This window comes from Anomalospiza imberbis, chromosome 3 (assembly GCF_031753505.1).
Source record: "Anomalospiza imberbis isolate Cuckoo-Finch-1a 21T00152 chromosome 3, ASM3175350v1, whole genome shotgun sequence".
NCBI lineage: Eukaryota > Metazoa > Chordata > Aves > Passeriformes > Viduidae > Anomalospiza > Anomalospiza imberbis.
In genome coordinates, this window is record NC_089683.1 from 28,948,672 (window position 1) to 28,965,279 (window position 16,608).

At 35.2% G+C, this 16,608-nt stretch overlaps 1 protein-coding gene across 9 annotated transcripts in view; it reads left to right on the forward strand.

Moving 5' to 3' along the window:
* The window catches only part of ADGRB3 (adhesion G protein-coupled receptor B3), a 448,710-nt gene that overhangs the window by 225,029 nt on the left and 207,073 nt on the right, over nt 1–16,608 (forward strand). For all 9 annotated transcript variants that reach the window (XR_010997055.1, XM_068183751.1, XM_068183747.1 and 6 more), the window contains 2 exons: nt 1,340–1,408; nt 5,737–5,845. Coding sequence is in view for 8 of the 9 variants with exons in the window: in XM_068183751.1 (XP_068039852.1) it covers nt 1,340–1,408; nt 5,737–5,845 (178 nt within the window). In the remaining variant the exon portion in view is untranslated. The remainder of the gene's footprint in view (nt 1–1,339; nt 1,409–5,736; nt 5,846–16,608) is intronic.

Genomic DNA, 16,608 nt, shown 5'->3' on the forward strand with positions numbered 1-16,608 from the left:
CAAAGATAGATCCTCTTGCTTGTCAGGTGCTTAGTGTTGGGACCAAGTTAGACTGGTAAAATGTTATTATAAAAAATAGTTTTCACAAGTTTTCTTAATTTTTCATCCTGAATTGTTTTATTTATATAGTTGTGAGACACCTAAAAGGTTGGTGATTTCTTTATTTTGAAGTAAATGTCTTTTCAAGCATACCCACCATAGACTAATGTTGGAAGTTTTTCCCTTCTAGTTTCAGTCATTGTGCAGTTGAATCCTTTGTACTTTCATTAATAGTGAGTTAAATTTGATCCTTACTTAAGCCTTATTTAAGTCCTGTTTATACCCCAAAATGGCTGAAAAGTAAGTGCAGGTGAGGTAATGACCAGTAATCTGAGTTCCAGCAAGGTCACATTACTGGTATTCCTGTTAAAGTTTTTTAGAAATTGTGGGGAGCTTAATTGCACTCTTCAGCTAAGGTTACTGGAAACTGCATGTATCTTTTATGAAGGAACAGAAAAATTATAATTGGCAGGCTGTAGACAAAATTGACATTCTGCACAAAATGTGATACAGATATGAGAACAGACTGCACAAATTCTTACCTTTTAAGGATGAAGAAGTTGGGAATACAGATTGCTAGAGAGAGCAGACAAAATTAGAAAGGAGATTTCTCCACAAACATGTGGAGAAAAGTGAATTTTTAAATGTATGGTTTGTATCTAACTGTCCTGCAATTTTTTTCCTGTATGCTTAAATGAATAGGAGAATCAGAAAAAGAAGTTAACAGCTTAGGTTCAAAGAAACAGAAATTGCTTATTCCTTTTGAGTTGAAATTCCTAAAAGGATAGAGGCAAGTGTATTTTAATGTAAAAGTAAGAAGCATCTGATTTGAAACTGTATTGACCAATAAAATGTCATTAAATGCCCTATATATGGTTATAAAGGATCATTTTCTCATTTTGAATAGAAATTAAAGACTCGAGACTGGTGCTTTCTTAAATGTACTTTGGTTTTTTGCAAAAATCTATAGTTGTCTAGTTTATGGAATGAGAGCAATTTGTGTATAGAACACCATCACATTTAAAAGTTTAACAAATTTAAAATGGTTCTTATTTCATACAAAGTGGTACTACAGAACCTGATTATATACACAAGAATTAAAAATTTACCATAAAATATATGCCCTCTTATCAGTCTAATGTGTTATTTTGCTATGTCATCTCTTCCACTGACAGAAAATAGGCTGCAGAACTGCATCTATAATAGGGAAAGGAAAGCTTTCTAAATGTCAGATAAAGGATGTGGTAGTTCATATCTTTGCAATAATTTTACTTAGTCTTTCATTTAATTGATTTTTCAGAACTTCTTTCAAATAATAAGTAATCTCTTAGATGAAGAAAACAAAGAGAAATGGGAAGATGCACAACAGGTAAGATTTGACAAAATTTCATATATGGTTTCAGAAATCAGGTTAAAGATGCACCCTGCTGTAGTTGAAAGGAAATCCTAAGTTATAGAATATTTGGGGAAAAAATTATCCTTTTCAAAAAGGAGCAATTCCAGGACCCACCAGCTAATTCCTTACATTGAAATTACATTTAGAATATAAATTGCTTCTTTTGATAAAAACAGATTTTTATTAACATTCTGTAGGATAATTCACTGTGTCTTTGCTTTGGACATTGTAATGAAGTACATACAAAAGCTGAAAAATGTTACTGAGGGCTAGCTGCAATGCTGCTTTTGTTAAACACGACACATCAGACCTCACCCAAAGACCTCATACAACGCCCCTAAACAACTTACAGAAGTGCAAACATTAGACCTTTCATATAAGGTTATATTTAGGAGAACAGTTGTGATCCTCAGGAGTGAAAAGTTTCTGGTCTAGAAATTTTTATAAAATAAGAATGTCTAGCAAAAATCATTAATGTATTATTCAGGTACAAATAATACGGACAATGGGGATGAACATAGTTATGTAAAGAGGAAAATTTGTGGGGGGATGCTCAAAGGCAGGAAAACATTTATTTATGAAGAAGGATTAAACAAAGCAAGATATTTCAGTATGGAAAGGAGTCAAGTGCACTTATTTGCAATAGAAGCATTTAAAATCAGGAGTGGTTTGGAGAATGTGCTTGCAGGAATACTTAAGCTACTCACTTGTGCTTCTTGTAAAATAACTAAAGGACATCAAAATAGTGGCAGATTCAGAATGAATACAGGAGATACTTATTATGTAGAAGGCTACCTTGCAGAACTTCTTGCAACTGAAAGGACACAAGTGAAAAAGGTAAATTGACAAATTTATGAAAGAAAAACTGTGGTTTTACACAAGGCAGTCTTTTGGTAAAAAAGGCTGGGCAAGACTTTCCAAGCAAGCATCACTATATTCCTGCCTCCTTATACTCTGCCTTAGACATCAGCTTTTTGCTACTGTCAAAGGCAAGAAAACAGCTTACATAGATCTTTGCTCTACTCTTGTGCATTCATTGTGACTGTGTTCTATAGATACTTGAACTTTCTTCACTTTTCATGTCATTCCTAATAAATCACAAGGTACTTAAAGATCTTTGAAGCTATTTACCCTCAGTTCTGTAAGTTCATGTTTATGATATCACTAAGAAAAGGAAGATCAGGACTTTTCATCACTAATTCAAACCTTGAAGTAGGCACATGACACTGCAGCTGACCCAATACAATTCAGCTGGGAATAATATTTTTTCTTTTCCTGTTTTTCTGTTCCTCTCTAGAAGAGACAGATACAAAAATAGACAAAGTGTGTCATTTTCTTTAGCAGTGATGGATGGAAGCAGCAAAATCACATACATGTGGGTAGTTTCCATAAACAACACCAAGATAAGGAAACCAATTTTAAGCAATTATTTTAGCCTCACTAATAAACAGACATGATACCACTCTTATGTTATCGAACTTGTCTTCTATCTCCATCTTGCCTGCTTACCCATGCTATGTCAGCTGTCTGACCCCAGAGATTTGGGGATGACAGCACTTAAGAGGAAATTCTGAGAATGTGGAGACAAAGAGGCAACAGTAAATCTCCAGTTCCCTCTTTTCACTGCTTCTCGTAGAAGGAGCTGTGTTGAAAAATAGAGAGGGAACAAGTTGTTTCTACTTTTCCATACCTCTTTGTCTCTGCCTGGTAAATCATTGCCTCACAGATCTAGGTACAGCAGAAACCCAAAAGAACCAAGATGATCTGAACACCAGAGTAGTGGGGCCATAAGTTCCTGGTTGTAAACCTAGGGGATTCACTTAATCTTAGACCACTGAGATATGATCCCCCCAATGCCCCTAGTCTTATTAATGTTCTTGTACAGTTACATAAGCATGCTCAAAGAAACTTTGGAAGCAAGTAGCTCTTCATAACAGCTTGGAGGAGTGAGCAGACACTGGTGAATAAAGGTGATCCTGTTTCTGGTTCAGCCACTCAGCTCAATTTTCTGTAATAAAACATTGCAAACCGAGGTGCAGTGTGACCAACCTTTTTGCCAGCTTGCATAGTTTTCTTAAATTCCACAGCTACTGTTAGCATAGATCTTTTAGCCTGTTTTCTAGATTCTTTACTGGAAAGAAAATCTTACTCACTGTCAGCAAATTGCTGACTTTCAATCAAGTATACAGCTGCAATGCCTCAGCACATCTGTTTTTTTAGCTGAAATTCCAACAGTTGATAACCATTAATTATAGGTTATATAGCATTCAGATAAGCAGCACTCACTTTAACACTTGCCTTTTTTTAAGAGCTGATGTAAAGCACTGCACGCAGGAAGCCATTTCAATCCACAATGTGTAAGTTTATACTGGAGTTTCAGAACATGGCATATTCTTCATCAAGATCTGCCAGCATCCTATTGATTAACCAGTACTTCAGATATTAAAAACCCAGAGTACCTGCTCAACTGAGTGTTCAACAGTTTATTACTATACAATTTTATATGCAAGAATGAAGGTTTAAAAAATCTCACTGAAATTTTTCCTTAGTACTTAATCTGTGAGTGTGTGTGCTTTGAATGAGATGGATGCAAAAACCACACTTGCTACCTCAGTAATTCATCATCAGGAAAATGGAAATTAAGTCTCTGTCACCTGAAGTAGCATTTGCCAACTGTTAGAATCATAAAGGTCACCTGTTAGAATCATAATTGTCACAACAAATTCTTCTTCAAAACAGTATTACTGCCCTACCTTTTATGAGAAGATCCATGTAGAAAACAAAGCACTTTGTGAAATCCGCTATTCTGAACCAAGCAACTATGGATCTAGATAGAGTGAGATGAAGATGGAGTGCAGCATGGTGGAATTTATAGTCTCTGTAGGCTTTTTTTATAGTCTGCAGTCCCAGTAGTGGAAAGAATGGGTTGAATATTGCTTATAAAGTGAAATTTGGACATTTCACTGATATGAAGAAAAAAACACCGTGAACAGGTCATCCGTTATTTTTTTTGCTATTGCAAGACACTCTGTTACTGAAAATTGTCTTGTTTATAACAGGCAATAAAAACCAAATTTTTTTTCTTTTTTATATCTGTGATAGAAACAGAGCTTCTAGTCTTTTTAATAACAGTTATGATCTCTAATGCTGTTTTGTTGATGAATCATTATTGTTAAATATTAAAGAAAATGTTTTTATTAGTAGCTTACAGCTTTGCAAATAAATTGTATTTTTTGAAAATGTGTTTTTATAATTTAAAAAGCCAAATTGAGAGGCTACATTAGCAATGCCAAGGATACTGCAATTTATTTTAGTTTACTCTGTCCAATTCTGAGCTTCTCAGTACAAGACACAAAATAATGGAATGAGCCCAGAAAAATACCGTGAAGTTGTTTAGAGGATTAGAGCATTAGATATGCAAGGATAGGCTGAAATAGCTGACACTCTTTTGCTTGGAAACATGACAATATTAAAAGTTCTTGAAAGGGAAAAGAGTAAAAAAGATCGAGCCAAGTCTCAATGGTGTCCATTGACAGAATAAAAAACAAGGGGCAAAAATTAAAATACAGAAAATGCCATTCATGTATAAGAAAAGCTGGTTGACTGTGGGAGTGATTGAATGCTAGAACATGTTGTGCAGACAAGCTCTGGGGTCATCTTCCTGGGAGACATTCAGAATCCAACTGTGTGTGTTCCTGGGCAACTTGCTAGAGCTGATCTTGCTTTGCACAGAGGCTTGAGCTGGATGATTTCCACTGGCCCCTTCTAACCTCCAATATCCCATGATTCTACTATTCCATATCAGCAACAAAAAACTACTGCCAGTAAAAATTTAACTTACTTACATGTTGACTAATACAACAAAGGTTATCATACTGGCAAGGCCACAGTAAGATTTGCATTACTGTTTGTATCAGTAGTTCTGAAGTTACTGAAGATACCTTCAGAGGAAGGAATAATATTTTAGAGTTGTTCTGTAATATGAAATTCTTTAACCATTAATGAAAGTAACGGCCACTAAGTGTTGAGAAGTGCAGTGACTTAGCGGAAACATTTTCCACAGTTCCAGTGCACAGTTGATTTCATATAAATTTATGGGAAGTAGTGTCTGTTTATATGAGGATTTAATAGAAAAATGGTTATTTTACAGTAACAGAAAGTGTTTAGCATTGAAGCATGGGAAAAGATGTTTGGCTGTTACTTCTCAATTTGCTTTTGATGGCATTTAGATTTTATTTGAATTTGAAGCTGTAGACATTTTGATATAGTAGTAAATGTCATGTCTGACCTTCCTTTGTTAGATCTATCCAGGTTCAGTGGAGCTAATGCAGGTGATTGAAGATTTTATACACATTGTTGGAATGGGAATGATGGACTTTCAGAATTCATACCTAATGACTGGAAATGTAGGTAAGAAATAGAAATTTCTTCTATCAAATTTATGACCTATTGAAAATCAGAAGTTCCAAGTATGTACTATAGAGTTGCTGCTTCTATCACATTCCAGATTGGGCTCCTCCTCCTCCACCAGATTATCTGTTGCTTTTTTATGCCCTCTCTGGTTTAGCACATGCAGAATGGCTTACATGTTGTATTTCTTCATAATTATATCTCAAGATCTAAATGCAAAGTTTTAGAATCAAAATTAAGAAAATACTTACCAGAATACTATGAACTGTAGGTAGAATTTAGAGTGTTTCCAGGATACATAGTGTTTCAAATGCTAATTTATGAAATTGTGCTAATTGAGTTAAAATTCATACACTTAATAGCTTGGGAAGTGTTTATTTTGTTGACACTGTCTTTTAATATTCCATTCTCACATGTAATATTAAAAGTATATTATAAAAATAGTATAAGTAATACTTATTAAATAATATTAAATAATAAATATTAAAAATATCAAATAATAAAAATATTTAAAGTATAATATAAAAATCTTTTAATATTCCAACATTTATAGTGCCAGGAAAGTATTAGGAAGTCGTATGTAAGGATTAAATCCAAAATATGTGTTTGTCTGATAGCAAAACTTCTGGTGTCAATACATTTTTTTCCGTTTTTAAGTTAGCATCTTTCTGCGCATATATGTCAGTCAGTTATTCAGCAATTCACTAAAATGAGTAAGAAAATATGGTCATTTTGAAATTAGTTAGTGGAATAAAGCATGGGAGATGTTGGATTGTCCCTACTGAATATTTAGGTTGTTGCTCTACAATAATAAATATTTTTATTGTTCTCCAGTTCATATGACAGAGTGACAGTACTGTAAACACAAGTCCCTATAAGGCACAACCTTGTACTGGAGACATGTCAAAGAACTCCCCACAAAAGAACTCTGGCAGTCTTAAAATGTATAAAACATTGCAGTGGGGTTTTAACCAGTGATTTATTATTTTTGTGGTACTACTGTTTGCACTGTAATACCACTTAAACCTTCTTCCAGTTGTCAGTCCTTCATTATGCTAGACCCCTGCACAAATCTATAAAGGAAAGTATCGTTTCTGAAATGTTTGTTCCATTACATTTTTCTGACAAAATAAAAAGATGAATTTATTTAAAGTGCACAGCTGTAGTACATTCTAATGTTTGTCCTCTGAAAAATGTGAAAAAAATATGAAATGGGAAAATGCATTCAGATTAAGAAGATTCATTCAAATAATCTGTGTCTCTACATATTCATGGCTTCACATGGGAAATAGTAACAACATTCCAATTGCAGCAGAAACTTTGCTATGCAGTGGCTGGTTTAGATAACTGCAGAATCTTTACAGTCTTTCTTTTGATTATCTTCCTATTCCCAGGTATAAGATATTTTTAGGCACTCAGGAGATCTGTTCTTAACTATAAAACCATTAAAGAAATAGAAAAAAAATGAGAAATGAATGATGAAAACTGGAAATTAATTTATAGGTTTAATCTGACTACCTAGCCTTGTGCCTTGATATATTGGCATGAGTTTATCCTCCTTATGCTCGGTCAGCCATCAAAAAAGGCCAGTGTCACTGTGGTGCAAATCATTGATCAGAATACTTGAGCTCAGGTGACATGCTGAGATGGAGACAAAAGGCTGTTATTAGCAAGGAGTAATTTCTTATTTTCACTAGCAAGAAAAGTATGTATCTGGAATAATTCAGTTTTAGTATAGTTGTCCTCAAAGCATTGGCATAACTGTTTGACTGCGTATGTACTTGGGTTTTAGGGAAGGTTTATGTTGATAACTCAACTGAAAAGAATAAACTATGCAGTTTTTGACTGGTCAGCAATTATTCTATATCAACAAGAGCTTATAAATATATGAAGTCTTATCTATAACAATATTCTTTTAAGTTGACAAACACATTTAATGCAGAAAGCAGATATTGTGCATAAATGAGGCACAAATTTTACCTAAATTCATCTTTAAAGAGAAAAATCCAATAGTTCATAGAATAAAATCACAGAACAGTTTGGGTTAGAAGATACATTTTCAACTCACTGGTTGCTCAGAGCTCCATGGCATGTGACCGTGAATGTTTCCAGGGATGGGGTGTCTTCTACTACCTCTCTGGGAAACCAGTTTCAGTGTTTACCCACCCTTATTGTAAAAAAACCTTTTCCTTATATCAAGTCTAAATTTATCCTGTTTAGTTTAAAACCATCACACCTTGTCCTATTGCAATGGCCCATGCTAAAAAGTTTGTTCGTCTTTCTTATAGGCCCCCTTTAGATAGTGAAAAGCTGCAATAAGGTTTACCTGAAGCCCTCTCTTCTCCAGGCTCTCTTCTCCCCAACACTCAACATGTCTTCATAGCAACAGTGCTCCAGCCCCCTGATCATTTTTCTGACTCTTATCTGGACCCACTCAAGCAGATTCATGTCCTCCCTGTGCTGGGAACCCCAGAGCTGGCTGCAACACTGCAGGTGGGGTCTCACCAGAGTTGAGGGGCAGGATCACTTCCCTCATCCTGCTGGCTGTGCTGCTTTTGTATCCATCTCAGGATACAACTGGCGTTCTGGGCTGCAAGTCCTCAGGTCTAGCTTTTGATCCTCAAGTATCTCCAAGTCCTTCTCCTCAGGGTTGGTCTTAATCAGCCTGTGCTGATGCCAGGGGTTAGGTAGCAGCAACCCATGTGCAGCACCTTGCACTTGGGCTAGTTGAACCTCTTGAGATGCTCAAGAGCTTATATTTCTTTCTCTTGAGGTTCCCATGGGCCCAGTTCTTGAGCTTTTCCAGATCCCATCATTCAGGTGGGTCAACCACACTACTCAGCTTGGTGCCTCCTACAGACTTGCTGGGGATACAGCAAGTGTCCTTTGTCATGGATGAAGATGCTAAATAGTACTTGTCCTTGCACAAACTCCTGATGGACACCACTTGTCAAATGTCTATCAGGATACTGAGCCATGAGCTGCTACCCTCTGGATGTGACCAGCCAAATTTTAATCCGTCAAAGAGTCCGCCCATCAAATCCTTATCTCTCCAGTTTAGAGAGAAGGGTGTTGTTGGGACCATGTAAAAGGTTTTACAGAAGTCCAGAGGGCATCCGTTGCTCTTGCCTTGTCCACTGATGCAGTCATTCCATCACAGAAGACCACTAAGTTGGTTAGGCAAGACTTGCCCAAGGTGAAGCTGTGTTGCCGTCTTTAATCACCTCCATGTCTTCCATTTGCTTTAGAATAGTTTCTATGAGGTTTCCAGGCACAGATGTGAGGTTGACAGGGGTCCTATTGAATCAATAGTTATTTACCATAAAATATTCCCTCATCATCTTCACATGCTTTAAAAGCTTTTTGCTGAGTTTTTCTTTTCAAATAACTTTAAGGTTCAGAAAAATTACTCTAAATATGAACTAAATATGAGCTACATATGAACTGCTGCTTCTTGTCAAAGAAAAAAAATCCAATTTTGTTGCATATTTCACAGTAACACAGTGACTTCCTAGTTTCCTTCTAATAGTTTCAGTTTACAAGTTCGTTGCTAATTGAATGACATTTCTAATTGAATAGTAGTTGATGTAAAATTTGAGCACCTAATTTTGTTCCACAGATATGCTAAGCCCCTGAGATTTTCCACAGAGGAGATTTTATTTTCTCTTTCTTTCAAGACACTGAAACAAGTAGTTGTGGCTTAAAAAGTTACTAAACAGCCATGCTGCAATGACTTTCCATTGCACATTCTCAATTCATAACAAATGGGAAGGGATGAAAGGTACATTAACTATACAGTAGGCTATCACAAGCCACATTATAATACATTTGAAAATAGCTAAGAGGACCAAAAGGACAGTTTCTATGCCCCTGTTCAACTTTTTGTTGTGATGGCTTTTAACGCAAATTTTTACATTTCTTCTGAACAAAACATCAAAGACTGGTTTAAAATCCAGATAATCCAATATCTGTACTTTACTGGGGAAGCTCAGTCAATTCAAATGCATTTCCATTAATGCAAGGCCCATCTTCTATTAGCTTTTCTCTCAACTATAGTGAATATACTACAAAAAGCAAATGTAAAAGCAATAATTTACTTTGTTCATGCATGGTGGGGACAGATGGTGTTTGTTTTACCATTGCACTCTGTATTACATTCCTTTAAGAAATCATTAGGTGAAATAAAAGGAGGTAGAAGCGTCCTTCCTCATCCTGCTCTTTTTCTTCTTCTTCCTCTTCTTCTTCTTCTTCCTCCACCTCCTCCAGACCAGCTGAGCAGGCACACGAAAATGATAATGTGAACAAACAGAGGCTTTTCCTATCACTCAGTGTCCCTGAATTCACTGAAAGCATAGACCCACCTGCAAGGATACAACATGCAGTGGGACAAAAGCTTTTAAACCATGTTACCATTCTCGGTTAACCAATAGCTTTCAGTTTTGTCTGTTTTAAAGATAAGTTCCTGATTTTATATTAAAGAATTAACCTTGGCTTTTAATAGCCTTTTGAATTTTTCTCTGAACACTAAAGACCTGAGCAGACTGTCCCAGTGCTTTGGCTAATTTGAGTTCTCATCACAGTGAACCATTAAGAGTTTTGAAGATATGTAATAAAAGGTGGGTGAACTGCTATTAAGAAATATTCAACCCTTGACTTAAAAAGGAAATGTCTAACTGGTAGATTGGAGTGCCACAGGTATAGCTATCTTTAAAGATACAGGTGGAAGCTGGAACTGGAAATAGGGAGAAGTATTAGGGGATACATATTTCTATGGCAGATTCAGATTCTTCTGTAAGAGAAAATTTTCCCAGTGTTGTCAAATAAATTTCCTTAAGAGCAGCAGCCAGAATAAATAGTTAAAGGACATTCTGTTGTCAAAAATCAAGCTTACAGCTCTAAGATTATATTAATAAAAACCCAAATAATCTTGACAAGCAATATGTTGTCATGGGTGTTATTTAGAACTGAAAGGAAAAAACAAATGAGAATTTTCAGCATGTGAAAAGCCACTTTCTGTGTATGTTCATTTTATGAATACAGGTGTTTCAATGATCAGTAGTTTTATAAAATGTGCAGGTATCACAAACTTACTTAGACTGGTCAAAGGCGGGAAAGATTGAAGATTTCCAGGAGGAAATCTTCAGCAAAATGAAAAGGAGAGGATATACACTGCCTGATTAAATTCAGTTTTGACAGAGCATTTAAGACGGAGTAGATCAAGCCATTCAGAGAAAATAACAGCATTAGTGTGCAAAACTAGCAGTGTATAGAAAATACAGATTTTTTTTTTCAATTTTCAGTAGCTATCACTTGCAACACTCTTTTCAATTAAGATTATATGGCTTGGATTCATTTTACTTACTTTAAGCACCACAAAACTAGCAGTCTAAAGAAAATACAGATTTTTTTTTTTTCAGTAGCTATCACTTGCAGCACTCTTTTAAATTGAGATTATATGGCTTGGATTCATTTTACTTACTTTAAGCATCACAAAATTTGCCAAAGTCACCCTAAGCTTACTTTAAAATCAAGGGAGAGTACTGCTCAGGAGAGCAACACATTTCATCTTAGACATCTAAAATAAGGGCATGGATTGCCTTGTGGAAGTTCTGCCACTGGCTGTAAAGGCAGCCTAGTGACTAGCTCATGTTTTAATGATTCATGTCATCTAAAGCAAAGAAGAATGGTTTTTTGTGAGTCAGTAAAACCTGTGAACACCGGTTCAGAGCTGAATGATCAAAAAACCAAAACAAAATAATAAAAAATAAAAAAGTATAATTAAAAATCAGATTGAGAGTTGGACTTATTAGAACAGATATTTGAGAACAAATTGTTAAAAGGGACTGCATGTACACAACTGAAGAGTGAATTCAAAGTGAAACTAGGCTGACATCTCTGTTTAATCTTGCTGACAGGAAAAAACAACGATTCCTAACTCTATTGTAGCACATTTAATTCTGAATAAGCATAAAGTCAATGTCCTAAAAGGTACAAATTAGAAACAAGTAGATGTGTGTCTACATGGTAAATGCAGCTAGCTATAATATTATATGAAAAAATGAAGAGGTGTAAACCATATTTCCATGCATAAATCAACTTTTAACAACCTGTTATCTCTCAGCTTAAAAATGGCTGCTGTGACACTGGTACTTCGATGAGTAATCTGATTTAGTATAGTAATTAACACTTGAAACTGAGCTGCTTATGTAAGTTTTATAAACATTGGCAGGAAACAAAGTCTGATTTCTGCCTTCACAGACAGTCTAGGATGCCATATGGCAGAAGATGTTTTGAAAGTGTCCATTATCTCCTTTCTTTGTATACCTTATTGTTACACCTTCAATCTCCCATTCCATGAAATTTTAGGAAAACACAAAAGAACCCTGCAGGCATATGGAGTGTATCTTAAAATTTTCCAGTCCTAGAGACACTTAGAAATGTTTGTAACCAAAGGAGCTTTTAGAAAATGTACCTACTCTAGCTATAAGACATGAGCAAATGTACACATGCTGAGCTTTGGGAATGCTAGAAAATAAGCAAGATGGATTGCTGTTATTGTGGGTTCATTCACCTTATCCCAGGCTAAGATTTCACATCTTGTAAATTGTAAATCCTATTTATACTTTCTAGATACTTGTTCACATTATATGATTTGTTTACTTATCTGAATGGCATCTGCATTAGTCTGCTTATCTTTTTGTATTAGAATTAGTGATGTGTGTCTTCAGTGCAGCACTAGATCCTCTGACTCATATGTCAAAAATATCATGCTGGCCTAACATATACCAAGAGACTGAATTTATTTAAAATTTGGAGAGGGTCTTTTTTCAAATATGTTAAAGAAAACAGAAAAAAAGGCACAGCCTTGATATTAACTTGTACTAATGTATAAAAAAAATGTCTAAAATTTTCAGCCAGGAAACAAGTATTTCAATAAATGTATACAAATACTCAGAATTCATTTGTAATTAAATTACTTCTTGTTCTGAGTCTGTGTAGTGCTAAAGCACAGTGTGGATTTTAAAATGGGTATTTATAGTTAATAAAAGTAATAGTTAATAAAAGTTCAGCTGCTAAAAAGAAAGTTGCACCTATCACACAAATAAAAATTTAGATGCTATAGAGTGGCCCCAAAAAAGCCCTTCAGATTTCTCTCCTGTTTCCATCAAGTTATTCCAGAGTATCCCATGTTTTCACGAAGGAAAATTTCACCTTTAAGCAACTGTGTGAATTGTACTTGCTACTTCAAGAAGGCAAACAGGAATCACTCCTTATAGTGTGTTATACTTCATATGTAAATACGTAAACATTGTCAAGGAATCATCCAGGGAATTGGCCAGGTGAGAAAACAGTCCCCACAGGCAGAATTCATGCTTTTCTCCTTGACCTGTGGTACACAGTTGGTCACACTCTTGTTCTTGGATTGCAAACATGGTGATCAGATTGCAAACATGGTGGTCAAATTGCAAACATGGTGGTCTCCTACCACATATTCTTTTCATTCATGACTTTGGCTCCTGGTTCTCATGCTCTTTATTTTGCACTCGGATGTATCCCATCAGTCTTTCCTGCCCCAACCCTCTATGCTGTTGATTGAGCAGATGCTCTACTTATGTGAGAGGGAACACCTATCACATTTTTTTTCAGTTCTCAAAAAATCCTTCAAGTCCTAGGATTTACACACTGCCAGTATCACTCTTCTGTTTTTGTATTTGTTACTTGCTCAATCCATATGTATTAATCCATAGCTAAAGGCTTCCAGAAGAGAAAAAATTAGATAAAATAATAGGGATACTACAGAGAAAGGTCAATTGCAATTTTTATACTCTTAATACTTCTGCTCTATATATATTCATATAATTTCCTTTGCAGCAGTCTCAGCAATTCCTTGATCAGATCAATATGTTGACTATCAGAAGATTCAAGCTTTCTCCACTGATTAAAGGGGAAAGACTTCATGCACTTGAAGGTCTAGCTCATTGCAGCATCTGACTTAATGCCTGCTCAAGAGCTCGTATTTCTTTCTCATTATAAAATAAGCTTATTAAATGATTCACATTCCCTGAAAACTTGCTGTGAACAGTGCATAAAAGAGTAGGTTTTTTCACTCTTTTCTAAACTTGCATACTCAATGATCCTGAGAAAAAACAACTCTGTTACTTAAGATTGAAAATTACAAATATGAAGACAATGTCTATATGAATCTTTATCAGTCTTCACAAATTTGGATAAAAACCTAACTTGATTCCCTAGCTATACTCTTAGAAATAGTCATAATTCTGTAGTTAGTTTGTATATTCAGTTTATTAAGTAACCTTAAAGATAAAGCTAAATAAATTAATCATTCAGTATTTTTAAATAGGTGCTATGGAAACCAGAATAATTGAAAGTGTTTCCCTTCTCTACCTTTTATTAAGTGGAGTAAAACATTCTAAACAAATGGAAGCTATGAAAAAATGCTGACATGGATGCTCGTCTCATTAAAAAAAAGTCTCCAACTGAAACAGAAAATAGTATCTACAGCCCATTTGTGGAAATTTCTAAATTTCTGCCTCTGTAAACTTTTTTCTGAATCATTCTGTTTCTTCAAATGATCATTTAAAAGATGTTGTTTTGTAAAGAAGTCAATTTGTATGACAGGCCATTTTTTAACTGTTGCATTTAACTATTGACCTGAGAAAATAAATACCTGACCTTATTCACTCCTTTACCTCAGACAAGTGGACCTTTAGGTGACTTCCAACAATTTCCAGGTAGAATGAGGCTTAAAGGGATAGAAATTAAGCATCCACGGTGGTAATTTTACATTAATGCAGTAATGGAGTCAATGCATACCCCAGAGAGTTCGTTTCATAGTAAGGTAGTGCCAAGTGGCAACAATCATGTTCAGTGAAGTGTAGTGTCAAGATATTCCAAACCATCTTAAACAGGAGTACCACAGTCCAATAACAAGATGCAATTCTGCATGGATTAATAACTCAATTTGGGATTTTTTGGCCCTGAAAGAGTTATCGCAAGAGTGTCCAGCCATCATCTGATAGTACATCAGCTAGAGAGGGTGTGGCTAAGTACTGCAAATAGCAAATTTCAGGCCCAGTTTTAATGATTTCTACAGCATTTTGTTACTCATTCACTACTGAAAATGAAGGAAGGAAAACTAAATAGAGTTAAAGTAAACATGCCAAAATTGTAAGAGTTAAAATAGGAGTAAAGCCAGCTATTAGTTCTGCCTAATACTTGCACTGTGTCAGAAACAGGTCTATTACCAAAAGCTCCATTGTGAATATGGAGTTAACATGGTTTATACCGAGTTAATGATATGGCATACTGCCAAAGCTCTTTTTCATTTTCTGGCCTTTCAAGGGCAAGGGAAAAAAAAAAAAAAAAAAAAAAAAAAAAAACCAAACAAATAAAGAATAAAATTACAACACTCCCCTCCCCCCCCCCAAAAAAAAAAATTAAACCCCCCCAATAGAAACAGAAACCAAAAAAATCTAAACAGGCCAAAAAGCAAACAAAAAATCAACCAACAGGACAATAAAACAGAAAAATGTGGGGAAAAACTTCCAGCCATAATATTAGACAAATCAACCTGCTGTATTGAAAAAGTATTATTTCCTAGATGGTGACTGTAGATTTTAATTCCAAATAGTGGTAAAGATAAAGATCTGCCTTTTTCAAACTGCATAGCCTAAAGGTAGCATAACAGTTGAGGCAACAAACTTGAGAAAAATATTTCATTTTTCAAGTCAGTTTCATGAGAGTATTAGTGGACTAATAATATCAGAGAAAAGTATTTTTATGGCAATAATTATTTTGGCAGTGAGACTGTCAGATATTGAGGTCAAGCTTCAAAGCCACATAAATTTATGCAGATATAATTCTGAGTAATTGTGTTTCTGTAAGTGTAATTTTTTATTTCTTTTTTTAATATGGAGAGTTGGACCTCAGTATATAGACCTAAGATACTGCATATATCTCTGCCATTCTGTTAAGGTCAGATTGTGTAATGCCAACAGGGCCAAATGCCAGTAAGATCAATTCAAAGCATCCCATAGGGTCCATGTACTGGGTGGGCTAAAATCACATTCTAATGTATATTTTGTGCCTTGTGATTTCTGAACCCGTGAGTTCATCTGTTTTGCAGTGTAAGATTTTCTTTCCCTTGTCTTTTAGGACTGCATTTGTTGCTCTCTCTGAAGGCAGAGATAATCTTATCAAATAAGATTTGTGATAAAAGTCAGAGGTTCATTCTACTACAGATTAATATACCTTTTGACTTTTGGGTTTTTTTCCATGCACTAAGTCTCCATTAAAGTGGGAAGGAGACAGAGAAAGAACTTTTCCTCACTCAAAATATGTGGTACAGCTCTGTGGCCTGCTGTGATTTAATGGCACTAGATGCATGTGCAAATACTTAAATTACCTGCACTGGTGCCAAATAGCTTGATATTGTTGTGATTGCTTTTCTTTTTTCGTTAAAACAAACACTCTCTACAGTCATGAAGACATGTAATCAGCCCTAGGCAGTGTTATTCTGTAAATCTTCTACTAATATAGGTTGGGAAATGGCCTTGTAGAAAAGATATTTGATCTCATTGCTTGAATGATTTTTATATAATCTGTGGTTCAATGCTTATGCATTATGCTTATGCATAATGACTATTATTTTGTGGATTTTTTTTCCTTACATATAAGATGTTCCCCTTACGTCCAGTTACTTTAATTATTAGCAGGGTTAGCTATATGCTGTTTTTTTGTAA